This window comes from Lonchura striata, chromosome 3 (assembly GCF_046129695.1).
Source record: "Lonchura striata isolate bLonStr1 chromosome 3, bLonStr1.mat, whole genome shotgun sequence".
NCBI lineage: Eukaryota > Metazoa > Chordata > Aves > Passeriformes > Estrildidae > Lonchura > Lonchura striata.
The window spans coordinates 3,891,546-3,909,561 of record NC_134605.1 but is presented as its reverse complement, the minus strand read 5'-3'; the positions used below and the strand labels follow the sequence as shown (position 1 = coordinate 3,909,561).

General features: G+C 38.2%; 1 protein-coding gene across 6 annotated transcripts in view; it reads left to right on the top strand.

Annotated features, from left to right (window-relative positions):
• Positions 1-18,016, top strand: part of MACROD2 (mono-ADP ribosylhydrolase 2) — an 855,789-nt gene that overhangs the window by 499,970 nt on the left and 337,803 nt on the right. For all 6 annotated transcript variants that reach the window (XM_021527840.3, XM_077781852.1, XM_021527839.3 and 3 more), the window contains one exon: positions 4,661-4,782. In XM_021527840.3, the coding sequence (XP_021383515.1) occupies positions 4,661-4,782 (122 nt within the window). The remainder of the gene's footprint in view (positions 1-4,660; positions 4,783-18,016) is intronic.

Below are 18,016 nucleotides of genomic sequence, written 5' to 3'. Positions count from 1 at the left end.
CCGTCTATTGACACATTTTTAAAGAACAAGGGAAGAGTAAATTACATTGTGAGTAATTTACATCAGTCCTCCAGGTTGGTTTTTGAAGCACAGTCACTTCTTTTCACCCTTTTCAACTGGAAGTCTTGTTTCATCCTTGTCCACACTGCTCTGCCCTTTCGTCATAGCAGTACAATTAAAAACTTCTGTGAGAAAACAGCAAGTTAAGGTATATGGATTGACTTTTTTAAGAAAAAGACCTGAGAAAACAAGCCTCATTGGCCATTTAATGCATAAAGTTTATACAACAGTTGTAGTTTTATTTCTGAAATATCTCCTTTCCTTATAAACACTGTTTTAAACCAACAGCTTCATTAGCATTAAAAGCAGTTTGATCCATTGTTGTGGCCTGAATCCCAGATAAGGATATACCTTCCTTGGGGGCTCTCCACCTCAATGTAGTATTAAAAATGTAAGCAAACATCTCTGCTCTCTGTATGCACAGTGATTTACGGACCCATGGATTGCAGCTTTCTTTTTAATGAAGTTTCCTATCAGTGCACTTGGCTGGAAGACTGACCACAGTAAATCAGCAACTTCACAGCAGTGCTGGCAACTTCTTTTGACATAAAAGTGAAAATACTACAAATGGTTAGTGTGCCATTCTCTGAGTGGTGACCAATCTCTTTTTTGACCAGCTTACTTGGTTTTGAAGATTAAAAAAAGCTTATTTTGGTTTTTGGGAAATGTTTGCATCCTTTACTCCCATGACCTCACTGAGAAGTGCTTGGACCCCAAAGGGTGCAGATGCCACAAGAGCAAACAGGAGTCATCTTTTCCAGCCAAACTAAATATTTTTTGAGTTTCACTACATTTTCCCCAATTTTAAAGTCTTTAGGTGATGAGACCACTTCTGTGGTCTCATCATTGGTGCCATTGGTGCACAGTTTACCTTCAGGCCATGGTCATGCCCTGACCCACAGCTGGTGCTCCCACCTGCCTTGCTGCTGCAGTTGGTTTGCCTTCTCTGGTGAAACTCATGTGTATGTGTCCTGTGGCAACCCTTTACTGTTGTGTTTTCCTTCAGAATGTCATTGCTCTTCCCCAGGGTGGCTCCCTGTTCTGGCTGGGTGTGGCAAGTAGGACTTGCACATCCTTGGTTTTCCTTGCCAGCAGTGCTGGAAGTTGGCAATTGAGGGTGGCTGCTGTAGTAGGTGGCCAGAAGAGCAGAGCAGCAGTTCTGCTCTGAATTTCCTTGTGGACAAATGTCTGTAGACCTCTCCTATGGCACACACTCCTCCATCCTGCAGCTTTCTGCAGAGGACAATGCGTGAGCAGAAAGGAAACAACTATGACAGACAAGCTTGAAGTTTGACAGTCTTTGTTGATATATTAACAATAAATGGTACTGCTTCAGCCTGTGAAGGCTGATTCATGGGCCAAAGGAGGAAGAAGAGCTGTTTTGTTTTCTGGTTTGTTTCCTTTATGCCTGTATAATCTCAAAGGGTTTTGCCTACCTGCAAACTTTAGGGTATTTTGGAATGGCTTAAGCAGAATAAGGTCAATGTAGTTGAGCTTACTATAGGTGTAGTTTTAGTTTTCTATGTAGTTTAGGAAGTGTATGTATACACTAATTTTATTGACAATGCACAACAATAAAATTATTACTTCCCTGTTTGTCTGCTGACCATAAAGCCCTGGCATATTAGTAATGCTGCTCTGCTAATTAGATCTTTATCACATGTTTCAGTATAATGTGCCTAAGAAAAGGTTTTCTTTGTCAATAATATGCTGTAAACGGTATTTTATAAACCAGTTCATAGAATAATAGAATGCTTTGGGTGGGAAGTGACCTTAAACATCATCTAATTCCAAAGCCCCTGCCATAGGATGCCTCCCATTAGATTGGGTTGGTCAGGGCCTATTCAATTCATAACCAGCTTTTGTGTCCTGTCTAAAGAACAGCCTATGATGGACTTGAAAAAAATTAAACATAAAGGCTAATATGCATTAAAGGTCACTTTTTTATGTGAAGTGTCTCGTACAGCAATACAGGATTGATGAGTTGTCATGAAAATGCTAAATTGGGAAGTTCTGAAAAGAAGATGACAAAAGCATTTTGCATTCACTGAGCAAAACTAGCATTATTAAACTAGTGTTTAATAATGAAAACCTAAAGAAATGGAGGTAAAGATTTAGTGAGTGAAATACATCTAGGAATTATACTGTGGGAGTTTTATACAGAAGGACCTTGGCAAGAATTTGGTACATGGTCTGTTCCCCAAAACTCCTTCTTGCCTTTTATTAATCAATTAATAATTTAAACCATTATACTTAAGCTTTCAAGGAGCTCCACATTGAAATGCAAGAAACTCAGCCTTAGCTGAAAGAGGGAAATGTTTATGATCCTTTTCCTTTTCCCTTTCCCTCCTTTGCACATTCTTTTTAAGTTGATTTTTTAGTTGTTCCTTGATATGCTCGTTGGCTGCTGGGTATTGTGAATTCAAAATTCATCATGGTGACTCCGATCTGGGTGTCTGTAAATGTAGAGGGAACTTGACTGTGGTGAGATTCATGAGTATTTTCCTTTCCCTGTAGAATCATAGAATCATTTAGGTTGGAAAAGACCTCTAAGGTCATTGAGTCCATCCAGTAACCCACACTGCCAAGTCTACTGTTAAATCATGTCTCTGGCTCCATAATTTAAGTTCACCTGTTGTAAAATAAAAAACAAAGGAAAAAAGTCAAAAACTGGGTTTTTATTTTTCCCTTTCTCTGAAGTTGCCAGAACTTCCAAATAGAAACGTTCCTTGGAAAGTGTCAACCTCCAGGAAACTGCTATAGTCATGAACAGAAATTACAGTCTCTGGTAATGGAAGTACTCACATAACCTTATCTTTGCACACAGAAGCAAATTTTAAACTAGCTCTTTTATTTTTTCATGTCCTTTCTTAATAGCTCTCAGTTTATGATAGTAGCTAAAAAAACATGTGAGAGTATAATTTTTCTGAACTCACAGGTTGGTTTAGCATCCTGCTGTCATCCCACTCTTGAGTGGATAAAGGCTCAACACCTGGTGAAGGTTCAGTTGTAGGGAAGGATCTCTGGAGTCACTATCTGGCAGCAGTGACATTCAACAGAAATTATCCAATCTGTCCATTTTGTTCCCACAACTGGAGAAAATTACTGTGATCAAAACAGAAAGAAGAGTTCCCAACCTTTTATTTACTTCACAGGAGTGGGGTTTTCTGTAGCAGTTGGGAAGTTTAGCTCTTACAGGTTTCAGTTTCCATCACAGTGGATTCCTTAGTGTTCTGGACACTGGGAATCAGATGTGCTTTTATTTCCTGATTTATCAATACTTTGTGGCTAATGTATAGAAAATATTTTGAATTTTTCAGAACATTATGGCTCAGCCTAAAAGCTACCTCTTAAATAGCAGAAAGCAGGACTTGATGGATGATGTCTGAATTTTGAAAAAGAGACAGTGTGCATTTTAATGTTATTTTGTCCATTTTCTCTTATGCTTTGGCATTTGTAGGATGGAAAGCATCAAAACCAGCTTGGACAAAGAATAATGGTGTTAATTCTGTAGGATTTGTGAGTAAATTAAAATATTCTGGAACATAGCAACAGCAGATGTTGCTTGGAAACCTGACCCACATGGGACAGAAACACAACCTAAAAGGGGACCAGCACTACTGCAGTTGAAAGTGTTGGCTTAATCCCCGTTAGTGCAACACTGAAAAAAGAAAAAATCGTGCCACTGTTTATTTCTGCTATACATTGTAGGAAATTATAAAGAAAGGCAAAAAATATATATACATCTGCCACTATAACTCATTTATTATGCTCACATATACTATAGAAGAATGATGTGTAAAAGGTAAACATGTTTCATAATAGTTGGAGGGCTAGGAAGGAAGAGATAAAAAAAAAAAAATGGTACCTTTTAATTTGTAGATATCTTTTCAATACTTTTTTACTCGAGGCTCTTAAATTCATTTTTCTTACAGCACTTCAGAGACTTTGATTGATTGAAGCATCAGATTTTGATGAGTCCAAAGGCATCATACCTAAGATGACTGTGTTTTCTCTTTTTGCTTGTTACAAATTTCTTCAAACAGAATATTTTGTTTTATTGCATGGCATCTCCATCTGGTCTGATGCTAGAGGAAAGCAGGATTTTTGAATAACCAACACATTTCTGAGTCTCAACTTTTCCTCCTTTCAAATGGTTACTACTGAGGAAAGACAAAGATGACCTGTGTATCACCAACGATGCTGAGTTTCTGTATAGTGAACTTTCCCAGTGAGTGGGCTTTGAGGAGTGAGAACAATTGTTTCAAAGTTCTACAGTATTTACAGCTGTAGAGGCCTTAAGACTTAAGACTTTGTGCAAACATTTCATTTCTGCAGCGTATGCATTGCAGTAAACATCTAACAAGTATTCACTCTATCTTTCCTATGTTCTCCTTTAGTCCAAATCCTTCAAAACTTAACCTTTACTGATTTATGTTTAATTAGGGCACATGTGGATTCTGATGTGTTTTCCAGTTAAATACATTTGTTTACATAGTGTATTCCTACCTTTGTGTGTAGCTGTAATACAAGATTGAATTGATGTGCAATGCAGTAGCATCTTTAATGTTGCTTTATTTTCTTTTTTTATTTGCTGCAGATGTGATCCATACTGTTGGGCCAATTGCAAGAGGCCATCTCACTGACACTCATAAAGAAAACTTAGCAAGTTGCTATAAGTCCTCTCTGAAACTGGCAAAAGAAAACAACATCAGATCAATCGTAAGTATTGTGAGAGAGCACATTATTGTTTTTTCTCGTTTGGATCTTACTTTCCTTGATGTAGAATAATTATGACTGTAAGCTTCCAGGTACATTTTTTCTCTTCATGTTATGAGAAACCAAAAAATTAAACATTATTTGGCCAAAAAAATTGCTAGATGAAAGGGCTAAGCTTATTTTAGGAGTTAGGGAAAGTGTGCCTGGTATTAGGAGTACAAGCAGCTGGGTCATTAAGGAAGGAAGGAAGCTGATCCCATGGCTCATTCTTATACTGCATTATTTATTAAAAAAACCCCAAGAAGCCACTCCTCAGGAGGATAACTGCATGCAGTATAGACTCCTAAATAGCTGAGAACTGATTAATTTGTTGCTTATTCTACCTTTTCCTAAAAATAAGAGTGTTGGTCAGTCCATTGTTACTGGTTTTAACACCCTTTACCAAAATTGATCATAAAATAGCCTATTATGTGATATTTCATCGCACGATAAAGTTCATTGTACTTGAAACACATAGTACAGTGCTTTCCCTCAAAGTGCCAAATTTTCAAAGGCCACAGAGGAAAGAAGCTTTTCCCTCTCCAACTCCAGAGCTTTAATTCTATAGCTGACACAATTGCAGCTTAAGTCTTAGGTTAGCTCCTTGTAGGTTTGAGAAAGAATTTGGATTCTGAGCCTGACTTCACACCTTTGGGGTCATTTTGGCTGGTTATACGATAACACATATGTTTGGCAACTTAGAATGCAAACATACACACAATCTTAAAAAATGTAAGCTGAACCAATGCTGTTATATAAAGATGTAATATTCAGTAAGAGGAAGCTATTAACACTGAAATATCACAAATGAAAAATAAAGCTTTATGAGGCAGGGGCAGGACAGTTTGTAGGGCTTTGAACTGAAGTTAGATGTGCCCTTCAGAGTCAGACCTGATGAATATCACTTATTTTCTTCTTTTTGGTGAGAGCTCTGCTCTTCAACACTTTTTGTGTTCATGACATCCTCTCTCTGCTTCTGAAAATGGTGCCCAGCAATCCCTCTTTTAGCCATTATACAAACCATTGTGGAGTCTGTTTTCTTTGGTGGGTTTGAGTTTTTTATTTTAATTCTAAGCATAAAAATTCTAAGAGCTGAAAACAACTTTGGATTGGTGGGCATATTTTGATCCCCTCTCTGGTGTTGTTGAAACACCAAAGAATGTTCATGTCCTGCTTTGATTCTCATTGGAGCCAGTAAAAGCTTTGTGCAGTTGCTCCTATGTCCATCCTTGTTTCTGCCTGCTCTGGACAATTACAGGTTAGTTTGAATAAAGATCTTAATATGTGGGAAAACAAAAATAGAATGATAATTAGGAAAGGGCGTAAAAAAGAGTATTGAAATAACAAAGGAAAAACCTTATTGGGCATTGGTCAATGCAAGTAATGCTTATATCTGTAGAGAGTCTGTAATTTTTAGATCATTCTAGGTGGTAGCATGGTGTTTAACAGAGAATAATAAAAAGAGATTGTGCTCAAGGAAACCAGCCTGATATCTTGTGAAACCTGGCTTGATATTTTAATGAGAAAGTTAACCACAGGAGAAATCATACACAGGTTATTGTATATGATTATGTAACTCTTAACTCATGGTGAAGAGTTGTTGCCTGTGCACCTGTTTGAGATAAAAAATGTTCAGCACCCAGACTTGCAGAACACAGCTGCACAAACTGAACAGGAGCCAAGAGCCATTCATTCATAGCAGCATTTGGAAGCTTAGAAAGCAATATGGATTTTAAAGGCCACATGACAGATCATGGACTGTTGTGAAAAGCCCTAAGTCCAGCGATTTCAGTGATGCCTTGGGAAGTGAAGGCCACTTGAGTGTGTCCTAGTGACAAAACCAAGCCTGGAGAAAAGTAAGATGTATAATTCAGTCAATTAGGGAGCAGTAGTTTACTGTGAGTCTGAAGGAAAGGAATGCAAAGTGTGAGTTTCACAAGATCCAGTACTGTAGGTGTAGAGGGAAGGAAAAGAAAGTGGTTTAAAGTATCCACAGATTTCTGAGGCTTGCAGAGACCTGATAGAGCGAGCAAAGGATTCAAACTGACTCAAACAGACAACATTTGAGTGTCATTTGGGTTATGGCAACAGAAATATTTGCAGTATGAAGAAGGAAGAAAAAAACCCTTTTGGTTTACCTGTGTAAAATAAGGAAGAGAAAATTAGCTGTGCTGATGGATAGCCTATTTTGATTGCCTTTTTAACAAGAAGATGATGTAAGTATGTGAAAGAGAAAAACACGGATTCTTAACGTAGATAATGAGTAACAGGAGGAAAAGCCATATGTTAATGACACATAAATAAATAGGTATTGGTGCTAGCAAGTTGCAATATGCTAAAAGAGTTAACTAAACCAGAGAACATCAGTGCACTGGCAATTGTAATAACTGAGAAGGAAGCAGAGCAGGAAGACATTAGATTGTAACAACACAGATCTGTTACCTTCAAAACAGAAAGGATAAATCTAGAAATTATTGAAAAAGGAAGAAAAAGCCCCACCACAATTGGAAGTATTTTGAATATGAATTGTGTCAAAGGAGTTAGAATTGCTGGAGGCATTATGAATTGAGTGTGATGATGAATGGCAACATATTGAGTTGGACCAAAGCATACAGGGTGACTCAGGGTGCACCACTAAATGCAGTTTAATTTAACATCTTAATGATTTTTGAAGAGTACATAAACACCTCATTAATTACATTTACAAATTATACTACAATAGGCAGTGTTGCAAGCACTGGAAAAGGACAGAGATATATGATAACAATTGATCAGAGACTGAATATAACCTCAACAGCATCCACTCCAGTAACAGAAGGGAGTTTCTGCCTGTGTTGCAGTGGAAGAGAAGTCAGAAATGTAGCTGACAGCTACAGTGGAACTCAGCACAGGAAATGATGGAGTAGCATGTGGTGGGGAAAAAAAGCCTAGTTCACAAATAGTCAAAGTGTGTCAGAAAACCAGCACAATGAGGAAATGGTCTTGAATAATAAGTCTGAAATTAGATGTACTTACAGCAGTTACTTGTTTCACTATTACATATTGTTGATCTGCCTCTGGAGAAGCGGTGGATGCCATAGAGATTATATTTCATTTCAAAGTGAACTACAAGAACAAGAATATTCCCAAAATAGACCCAAACTCTGTTATACATATGTGTATATAGTTGTTTTACACACTGAGGAAGGGAAACAATTGCCTTGAAATACTGTGTAAATTCTGAGATGCAGCTTTATGGAGGGGAGGACAGAACAATATCATTGTGTGTGTGATAACAGGGCAGTTACATGGTGTAGCTGATAGTAATTTAGGTTGCTTTCACATCCAGGGTGTCCAGGCATGGATGAGAGCAACTCTGGCTAACTCCTAAGGGAGCACTGGTATCTCATCCAAACATGTTATTATCTTCATATCTAAAAAAAAAAAAAAGAAAGAAAAAAAAAAAAAAAAAAAGAAAGATGGGTACAACAGAAAATGAGATGAGGAAATGTAATGAAATGCCCATCAGAGCGATTGCCAAGGTTCATAATCCACCAGCACCCCAGCTGTGGGTGAGGATCTGCATCAACATTAAGCCAGGAAGAAAAGGCTCAGGAAAAAATTTGATCATCCTCCAGATTGCTCAGAGAAATCACACAGCCCCTGACATTTGTCTTCTGAGCCTGTTTCCTGAAACGTTTTATATTCAAGATGAGGTTCCAAATACCATATCAGCTATTTTGTACAGAGTTAGCCTCTCTCAGGTCATCTACTCCATCTGCCTGCTAGGTTACTGAATTTTGTGTTAGTGTGTGTCCTTGTTATCTTGCATTTCCAAATCCACGTGTTGCTTTTTCCTCAGCACTTGTTTATGTAGCTGTGCTCCCTCTAGGAAACTTGTGCTGCTGTCTGACTATTTGTGTGGTCAGGGTGAACCTTTTTTCTTGGATGAGTCTTATTTATATAATCCTCTGTCTGGTGACAGAGGCTACTTGAGACAGCTTTCTGTTTGTCTCCACTAAAGTTGGTACAACTGAATGGGAGAAAAAATATTTAAGGCAATTCAAAGAGAGTAAATAGCTGGTGTTTTAGCAAAATAATTCTCTTAAATGTTCAGAATAATCTCTTAATAGTAAAAAATTTGTATGTTGATGTTGTGCTCTTTTGCACAGTACTAAGGATTGCTGTAGTGCAGCAATTAAATCTCTGCTGCCTGAAACACTGGAAATACATTACAAATCTTTACTGAAAGAAGATATAGTAAGAAACAGTCTAATAGGTGCTTCTTCCCCCTGTTTTTCTGTACTGGTTTTCTAAGTAAGAGTCTTACAGGCCAATTAAGTGTAAGGTTATCAGGCTGACTAGGGCAGCTGTAATCACTGTTTTCAGATTTTAAATTGGTCCCCTGTTTACACAGTCTTTGAAATTATTTGCTCTCTGTGCCATAAGTTTTTCATGGGACCTCTTATCCTGCTTTTCTTTGCATGCACTTCTTTGAAGCCATTTGATACCCTGGAAGCTTTCTGAACATCAAACACTTCCCTGCCACCTATTTTATTCAGACTTCACTTGTGGTTAAAAAAATTTCAATTAATTGCTGTCAGTCAGATCACAGTTAGACAGGGACTTTATGAACTGCACAGAAAATAAAAAGAGATGGTGTGAGTTGCTGTGGGTGGGATCCAAGCCAAAAGATCTGTAGTGTGTTTGCAGAGAAGGGAAGCTGGTGCTGGTCCCTCACTCAGAAGGCAGAGCAGGCTTCCTCCACAATGGTTAAGGAAATGGAGTTCTGTTTGGGACTACAACTCTGCTGTTGTTCAGGACTGTGCTCGGAATTGCAGTCTTCAGGAACTCTTCATGTTGGCAGGGGGTGAATTGTAAAGCTTTAACAAGAGGCATTTCTTTAGCCTGCACCCTCTGACCTCCACCTCGAGGGAGAATTAGAGGGGACCAACGGGGGTAGGAGGAAATCCTCTAAGAATGTGGCTTTTTGAGTTCCAGAAGGAGCTCAGCTTATCACCAACGAATGTATTAACAACATTATATGCAAAATACTGATTTTTTTTTTTTCCTGTTGTTCCCCTAGAGTCAGCTTGAGTTCCCTAGAGTTAGCTTGGTGTGGCATTAAAAAAACACCACACCAAAAAGATCTGTCTCTTTCTGCCTGGGTGCTTGTCTGTGAATGTAGAAAGTTGTTCTGCTCCAGGGAAAACCTCTTAGCTGGACTTTCTCAGAACAACCACACTGCTCCTCCTGTCTGAAGTACATGAAAAGGCAAAAGGGCATCTAGAAATAGCTCAGCAGTGAGAGGCCTATTCAAGGGCTGATTTGCTCATCGTCAGGTCGAGTGGAAAAGCCATTGCTTGGTGGTGGGATGGCCAGTGACCTGAAATGATGGGATATTCCTGAGAGAGTAGGTTGTGTCTTTGGGCTCTGAATAAAGTGTGTCCCTCCTGTGCACACAGCTTATGCTGCAGTTTGGGGAGCTTTTTTACAAAAGCATGATAAATAGGATCAGGACGTGCTTTTTGAAATGCATGTTTTGCCTCCATTCCTGGGGTCTTCAGTCACTGTGCACAATGCATGATACTAGCTGTGCATTTGCAGGGGCTTTAAGATGAGAGTATTATTTGAGGCTTCATTAGAGAAATATTTCTTTCATTTATAATTAAGTTAATCTACAGGGAATTAAAACTCTTATCCTTTTTTAGGTGTTTTTTCAAACAAATGTCATGTAATTATATTTTGCCTGTGATTGGCAAAGTTAATATAAATACTATTATAACTTGTTTATACAGAAACACAATTTAATAATTATTCAGATCAGCATATAAAAATATATCAGGAAAGGGACCTGCCACTTACCTGTTTATAGCACTTAATAAACAAACACTTTTTTTTTTCATTTTCTAAAATATTTGTCTCCACCTGTAATTAGGGACTTTTAAAAAAGGTATTCACTAATATTCTTGGTATTTGTATCCACTTTCAAAAGGAAGCTATGCTTCTGCTGGGCTGTACAGTTTAATTGAGCTTCATTTGAGCAGAGACACGTTTAGCCATTGTGATGCCTGAATCTTCAATTATAACTCGCAGACTGAAATTTTCAATATCTATTTCAAACCCAGTGTGTTTTCAGCTCTTCCTGTCATAAATTATAAAGTTAATGAAAGAGGAATTTTATTTGAATTGCAGGAAGATGCTTAAAAAGTTGCACTGTTGTGTATTGGTCTAACGGTTTGGTGTACACTCTTGCCTTTACCTGTCTTGTTCTTTTGTGCTGTAGAGTTATGCTTTAGGGAAAAGTAAAGTGATTTTTTTTTTTGCTATTTCCAACGAAACTTATTTCTTGCTGAGAATGTTGCCATAGCAATGAGTTATAAGTCTGAAACTCCTAAAGGTTGGTTTTATCATCTTGTTTTCTGATATAAATTCATATCCATCAATCAGAAGAGTTGCTTTGGAAGGAAATTTCCACAGTATCATAAATCCACTTAATTTGTTTATTTGAAACACTTGTTTAACTTGTAAGTTATGATATGACTGATGTTATGTTTTCAGACTCCGTTTTCTCTCCAGCTTAGCCTTCCTCTTTTTTTTCCTTTTTAGCTTTCTGTTTTAGATATTTTCCAGATAAATATCCTTAAAAATTAATCTACTGCTTTAAGTTTTTCAGTTTGCTTAATCATCATTGTGGCATGAAACGAGGAGGTTGTGATCTTTCCGTATGGTTTCAGAAATTATTATAGTTGGCCATACTTTTCTTAATCAAAGGTGAATCTGCTGCTTTGTTTTGGATGTGCTCCCAGCCATTTCTTCCAAAATTATCTTGGTAGATTGAATTGCAACCCTTTTTCCTCAATGAGGGTTTCATTAAATGCAGTGTATTCAGTGAGATGAAGTGTAAATTGCTACACCTCAACAGAGACACTCATTCAATTGAGAAAGGCTGAGGAATGATTGAAGCGCTGGGCAGAGATTCCTCAGAGAATGAGCTGAAGTTTGTAGTGGATCATGCACTGGAGGTGTGTTGACAACCTTACACTGTTATGGGAAAACCAAGAAAAGGAGCAGCTATCGAATGACAATTAAACAGGAAAAATTATCTGTTGTGCTACCATGCCCAGTGGGGGGAAGACAGCATCTCAGCCAGAAATGGTGTTAGAAACACACCAAAAGCAGAGTGAAAAAGAAAGGATTTTAAGTGCAGAGTAGAGAAGACCAAAGATGAGGAGAAGATAAAAAGCCCCTAACACATAAAAAGCTATTTTAGGAAGTGTAAAAGTAAATTGTTGTCTGGGTTAGGGACAGGACAAGAAGAAACAGACTGAAATTATAGGATTGGGCATTTAGATTTAAGATTGTGAGAAATTTCCTAACTGGAAGGTTGGTAAAACATTGGGAAAATTTCTTGGGAAAGTTGTGGCTCCACCAGTATGTGTAGATGAGCCTTCACTAGCGTTAAAATTTTGATTCTGCCCTTGTCTGGTTATATATGGAGTATATATTTCCTAGGAAGAAGTGATTTAGTTTTCTTTGATGCTTGAAATGTATTACAGCGTTTGCTTCCCATGGCTAAGAGTGGCAGAAGCAGCTCAGAGACATAAATGATCAGTTATGAGTATGTTTTATAGCAAGGCACCACACAGGTACCTTGGTTCATCTTCAACCACAAACTGCCTGCATGGTATAAAGAAGTAACTGTGTTGCTTTAATAAACTGCATTACTAGGCAGTCTCATTTCTCCATTTTGTTCTGTGGTGTTACTGTTTTACTGTTCTGTAACATGGTGATTGTGGTGACAAGGGGGAGAAAGGTGAGTTATTTTTGGGGGGCTTTAATGAAACACTGACTGAACACTGAAAAATACCATCCTGAACTGGTGGAGAAAGAAAGGAAATTACTGGGTCAGGAATAAATTCTGCAAGTTTGTGTATGTGATGGGTTTAATGTGTGATAATTTGCCAATTACCCTGTGGGAATTCTGTGCTTAAAAGGGTGAAACTTTCTAGAGAAACACTGGCTGTTGGCTCAATAATTGGAGAACTGTCTCATTAGGGAAGGATAAAGTACAGATCTGTCAGACAGTGGACCACAATGTTCATTACATGAGACAGCTCATAAAAGCCAGGGATTGCTGGAAAGTCTACATCATAAAATGTAGAGGAGGAAAATGTTTGATGTTTCTGTGCAGAGGAAATTGTGCTTCATTGGGATTGAAAGAGAATTAAAAAATAATAAAAGTAGACTAGAGGGATTTTATTTGCATACACATCTCAACTCTGCAGAGTCGAGTATTTAAGAAGTTTGTCATTATTGGAATAGCACATTCTTGTAATGCAAATTCATAGGGAAAGTTAAGCATGTACAAATTCATCTCAAATCCCAGAGAGCTGGTGAGCTGTGGCCATCAGGCTCTGTGCAAAGCCATCGTTGTCCTTTTATTTTGCTTCCTTTGATTGACCCTGTCACCTTGTTGGCAGTTTGTAGGCTCTTCAGGAGGGCTTGTATTTCCTCTGTAAGGGCAATCAGTGAAATCCCTGTTAAGACTCATGAGATTCTGAACAACAGCACTAATGTGCAATAGAAGATGGAACAGAGTTGATTTGTTTGGGTTTTTTGGGTTTTTTTGTCACTGACTGCTGTGATTCTTTCCATCACCAGAAGTGGAGTCAAATTTTTCTGAAATTAGAAATTGCTTATTCACAGGTTTTTCTCCTGGTGGTATCTTCTGTGATGCCTAAAAGTGTATAAAGGGCTTTCTGGCAGATAATGACTTACCTGAAGGAAATACCAGATTTTTTTTTTCCCTTGCAATTTGATGTTGAGGAAAAGAATGTGTTGCTGCATTTTGGCACTGCACCGTTCTCCCAAGCTCCTTGCCACTTGGCTTTTCTTCATGTGATCATTTTGAGACATCTCTGTACATTCAATTTGCATTGTTTAAACATCAACTTAAGAGAGAACAAACAATTCACAGAGAATGAACATTAATGTAACAGAGAACAAACAATAGCATGAAGTTTCTGGGTTTTTTTTATATTTAAATCAGTCAATTTTTCAAATAACATATTTTAAAAAGATTGAACATTGTTTTTATATTTAAATAGCTAATATGAAGCAAAGAAATGAGCAACTAAAAGCATAGATTATTCGGTGTATCAGATGGGCATCATAATACTTACCTAAGTTAGAAAAAGATATATCATGATAGCATAATCTCTATTTAGGATCAGAGTAGATATACTGGAAAGTAATTTTGAGGAATAATCAGAAGGGGCATGCTTTTGTGAGCCTTATTTGACAACTCATTAGTTTCCTGAATTGCTAGTAGTTGCTTGGAGCCATTTACATTATGCTGAAATTATATATTAAATCATAGTTACATGTAAAGAAACAGCCGTGTTCAGTAGTCAGTTACAAAATGTATACCCTTATCTAAAGGTGTTCTATATTATTCCTGTGGGATGATGTCATGTTATCTTTTAAGGTCTCTGAAGTATAAAACAACTGTAATTGGAGTAATATAATTTAGGTAATATGATTGGCACTTCAGTTTTTATCCTGGTGAAATATTAATTTATTTCATCTGAAAACTGTTCTCACCAAATATAAAACTACATGCAGTCTGTAGTCATATAAACAGTTCAGCAGCCTGATTTTTCAAAGCTGACTCCCATATCAACTCCTAGTGATGCCTGTCAGGATTTAGAGTTCTGTTCATAGCAGAGCTGCAAACAAACATAACAGAGCCTTTTGCTTTAGTACCAGAAAATATTATATAAAAGATGTGTTACTGTAGTATGACTTCCCGTGGCTTGTCATGGATAGGCATTCCTGCTAGGGGAAAAAATAATTTTAATTGGGACAATTATAAGTAAATGAATTTTTTGTTTGCTCTTATTATGCCTTTCCTAAAAGATGAGCAAAAGCTGTAAGCCAAGAACATACATTTCTGCAGACTGCAATTAGCTGTAGCACATTTAGTTTACTAGTGGTCTTACTAAAAAATTATTATTTATTCTATTCTCATTGAAATATTACATTGTAAATCTTTTTCTAAGGAGATAAATCAGTGTATTGCTGGGTTTTATGGGTTTCCATACTTTTCTGAACTTTCTTTGACATGCTGTCTGTATTAAACCTTTATGAATTAAATCTTAGCCACAGAACCATGCACTTCCAGAGAGGTGGAACTCACACAAGACCGTGTTTTTTGTTCATACTGCTTGATGTAGTTTGGACAGAAACCTTGGGTGATGGTCTCAGTGTTGGGGCAGAATTATCCACTGACACACGTCCTCCTTGAATAACTGAGTCCACGTGTCCATAACCAAAGGGCAGTTTTTTCCCTGCTTGTGTGAAAAAGGAAGACTGAAAGCATGTCAGAACCCACAAGAAAGGTGAGAGAGCACATGCCCAACAAATTTTCATATTCATTATGTAGCCTGGGCTAGCTCTTACAACTCCAGCGCCACGCCAGGAGTGGGGAACTGCCTTGGTACGGGGATTTACCAGAGGCAGAACCTTTAGAGCCACTGGCTCTATGGTGCCAGATACAAACCACAACAGGGATCAGGCAGAGGAGAAAAGAGCAGGCTCTCCATCCTGAGGTTCCACAAAGAAGAATTTATTCCAAGTTAACGGATCAGAAACAAAGAGCCCCCAGCATTCCTGTGCAAGGGGTTTTGTACAGATCCAAATCAGGGGTGGATACAAACAGTGAAGCAATAGGGAATCCTCAGGGGAGGAGTGAGGGGATCACATCCAGTGTCTGGGGCCAGTTGGGGTAGGAGGGTGGAGAGGATGGGGTACATGGGCCAATGGGGCTCGAGGAGTAGAGGAATTCCCACGGGATGTGGCAGGTCAGGGATTGGCCCGAGGTTAAAGTGGCAGAGAAGGTTGGGGAATAAGGGGCTGGGTTGCTTTGATAGGCAGGGAAAGAGCTGGAACAAAGAGTGGGGAATGGCATGAGGGATGGCTTTGAGGCAGGGTAAAACCCAGGGACAAACCAACTCAGAGAGAACATGGGGATACATGAATGAACCACTTAGCAAGGAATCAATAAAATAAATTGGAACCGCAACACGTTACCTGTTGGTATTCCTTTTTGTGAAATGCATCCCTCCCTTAGTCAAGCAAGGAGAGTCAGGCTTTTTGCAGGGAATTTTTCTGGCATGGTAGTGATGAGATTGATCCTCCTAGTTTGTAAGCAGATGATGTTTCAGTGTCTGTGTTCATTACTTTGGCATGCCCTGGTTTTGTCCGTGCCTGCCTCTGTAAATGTGCTTTTTTGTGTTTTCTCAGGCATGTTGGAACTGAAATGTGCCTGCTCCCCCCTCCTCCCCCAACCATTGTCATGTACCTGAAGTTCATCATCCAAGTGTTTGTGCAATACAGAAAATTTCGTACCTGCCTGCCTCCTGCAGAAGGAGGAAATGCTGCCATTAATGATTCTGGATCACTAAAATGTGTCTGATATTGATCTTAAATCTCCATCTCCTACTCAGTTCTCATTTATGTCTCAAGTCCTCGTGTGAGTGTTTTATCCAGCTGGATCATAGCAGATCAGAATTTTTTTTTTTAAGCAAAATACACAATGGTACAAAGCATTTCTCACACTTCTGTTACATGCCAGCATTCCTGTTTGTCCATTCCTTAGCTATTCTTCCATTTTCAAATGCAACAAGACTAAGTTTGGTAACAAGGACAAGCGCAAGACAAAAGTCATCAAACGGTTACTTTTACTTTCTGATAAATTCATGTCTTCCTTGCATTCTAACTTCCCTGTTTATATACTGTGGTGCCATATTTTCTGTCTATAACAGAGAAACATGTTGTTCTAAACATGGTATTATTACTTACTGCAATCTTGAATCGTTATGTTGTTGTCTGTAGCTTTGTTTCTTTCTTCTTCCCACTCAGTTTATGTACATCCCTTTTTTGATCCCTCAAAGTATGCTTCATTGTGTTCAAATTCCATAGGTTATTTATTTATGTATCAATTTTTCTAATCTTTTCTCCTCATCCTTTGTTCTTTATTCTCATGTGTCTTCATTATTTCAACACTTTTGGATAATCTGTCAATTTTTTAAGGGTCTGTGACTATCAAAGCCACTGAGCTGCATTAAATAGAAGCAAAGTTGTATCCAGGCCCACCTAAAGCAGCAGATATGTAGAGATTGTAATTTGGTTATCTCTTCTCCATTGCCCTGGCAGAATGTGACATATAAGTTAAATTTTTGCTGCAGTATTAATATCTGAGTGCTCACAGTTCACCAATTCAGTTTGTTTTCTCAGGAAAGCAAGCAAACCCATAGCACCATATCCGGGTATTTTCACAATAAAATAGAGGAACTAAAAGACTTTGTATTCTTAAAAGAAAAATACAGTTTAACTAGACCACCAACCATTTGGTGCTCCAAGAGCCACATTGCTAGAAAACCATGAGGTGGCAATGCTGCCTGACACTGGTTCAGTTGATTAATCTGCCATCCCAGATGATGTATATTCATCATATTTCACCCCCAGAAGCTAATGATGTTAATGATGGCTAATTCTGCTTAGGCCTGATGGTAGCAGTGCCTACAGCTTGTAATCGGGCGTTAGAAACATCCCACTTGATAAATTCATGGATGCTGAGCCAAATCACCTACTTCACTGTTCGCTTTAATTAAAATTGCTCGTGATCGATGGTTTTAAAAGCAGGAGCTGCTGATGTTGTTAATCACCATTTATTGTGGATCATTTCAGTGGTACATCTGTTTCCCTCCTTTATAGTTGGGGAGGGAGATATTTTGCTGTTGTCATGTATTTGGCCTTAGTCAAATTTATTTTTTGGATAGCCTAATCCAGTGTTACCACCATTATCCAAAGAGTTTCTGCAGGAACCAGAGCTGATGGAAATGGCTTATCCTATTCTAACTAAATACTCACAAATCTTGACCATGAAGAGCTCCATTATAGTCACACCATCTGTAGTTTCTGAGCTGGGTGGCTTGGATGAGTTAGTACAATTTATCATCATGCCTTTCTTTTGCAGTGCAGATGTACTTTGAATAAATTAAATAATTTTTCTTTATTATCTTCTTGTTAAGAAAACCAGCCCTTGCGTTTTCCCCAAGTGAAGGGCTTCTCTGAATAAATATGCAAAGTATCATTTCACAAAACGACTTTCTCCCAAATCCCTTTGTACTTAGTCCCAGCAGAGAAGGGAGGC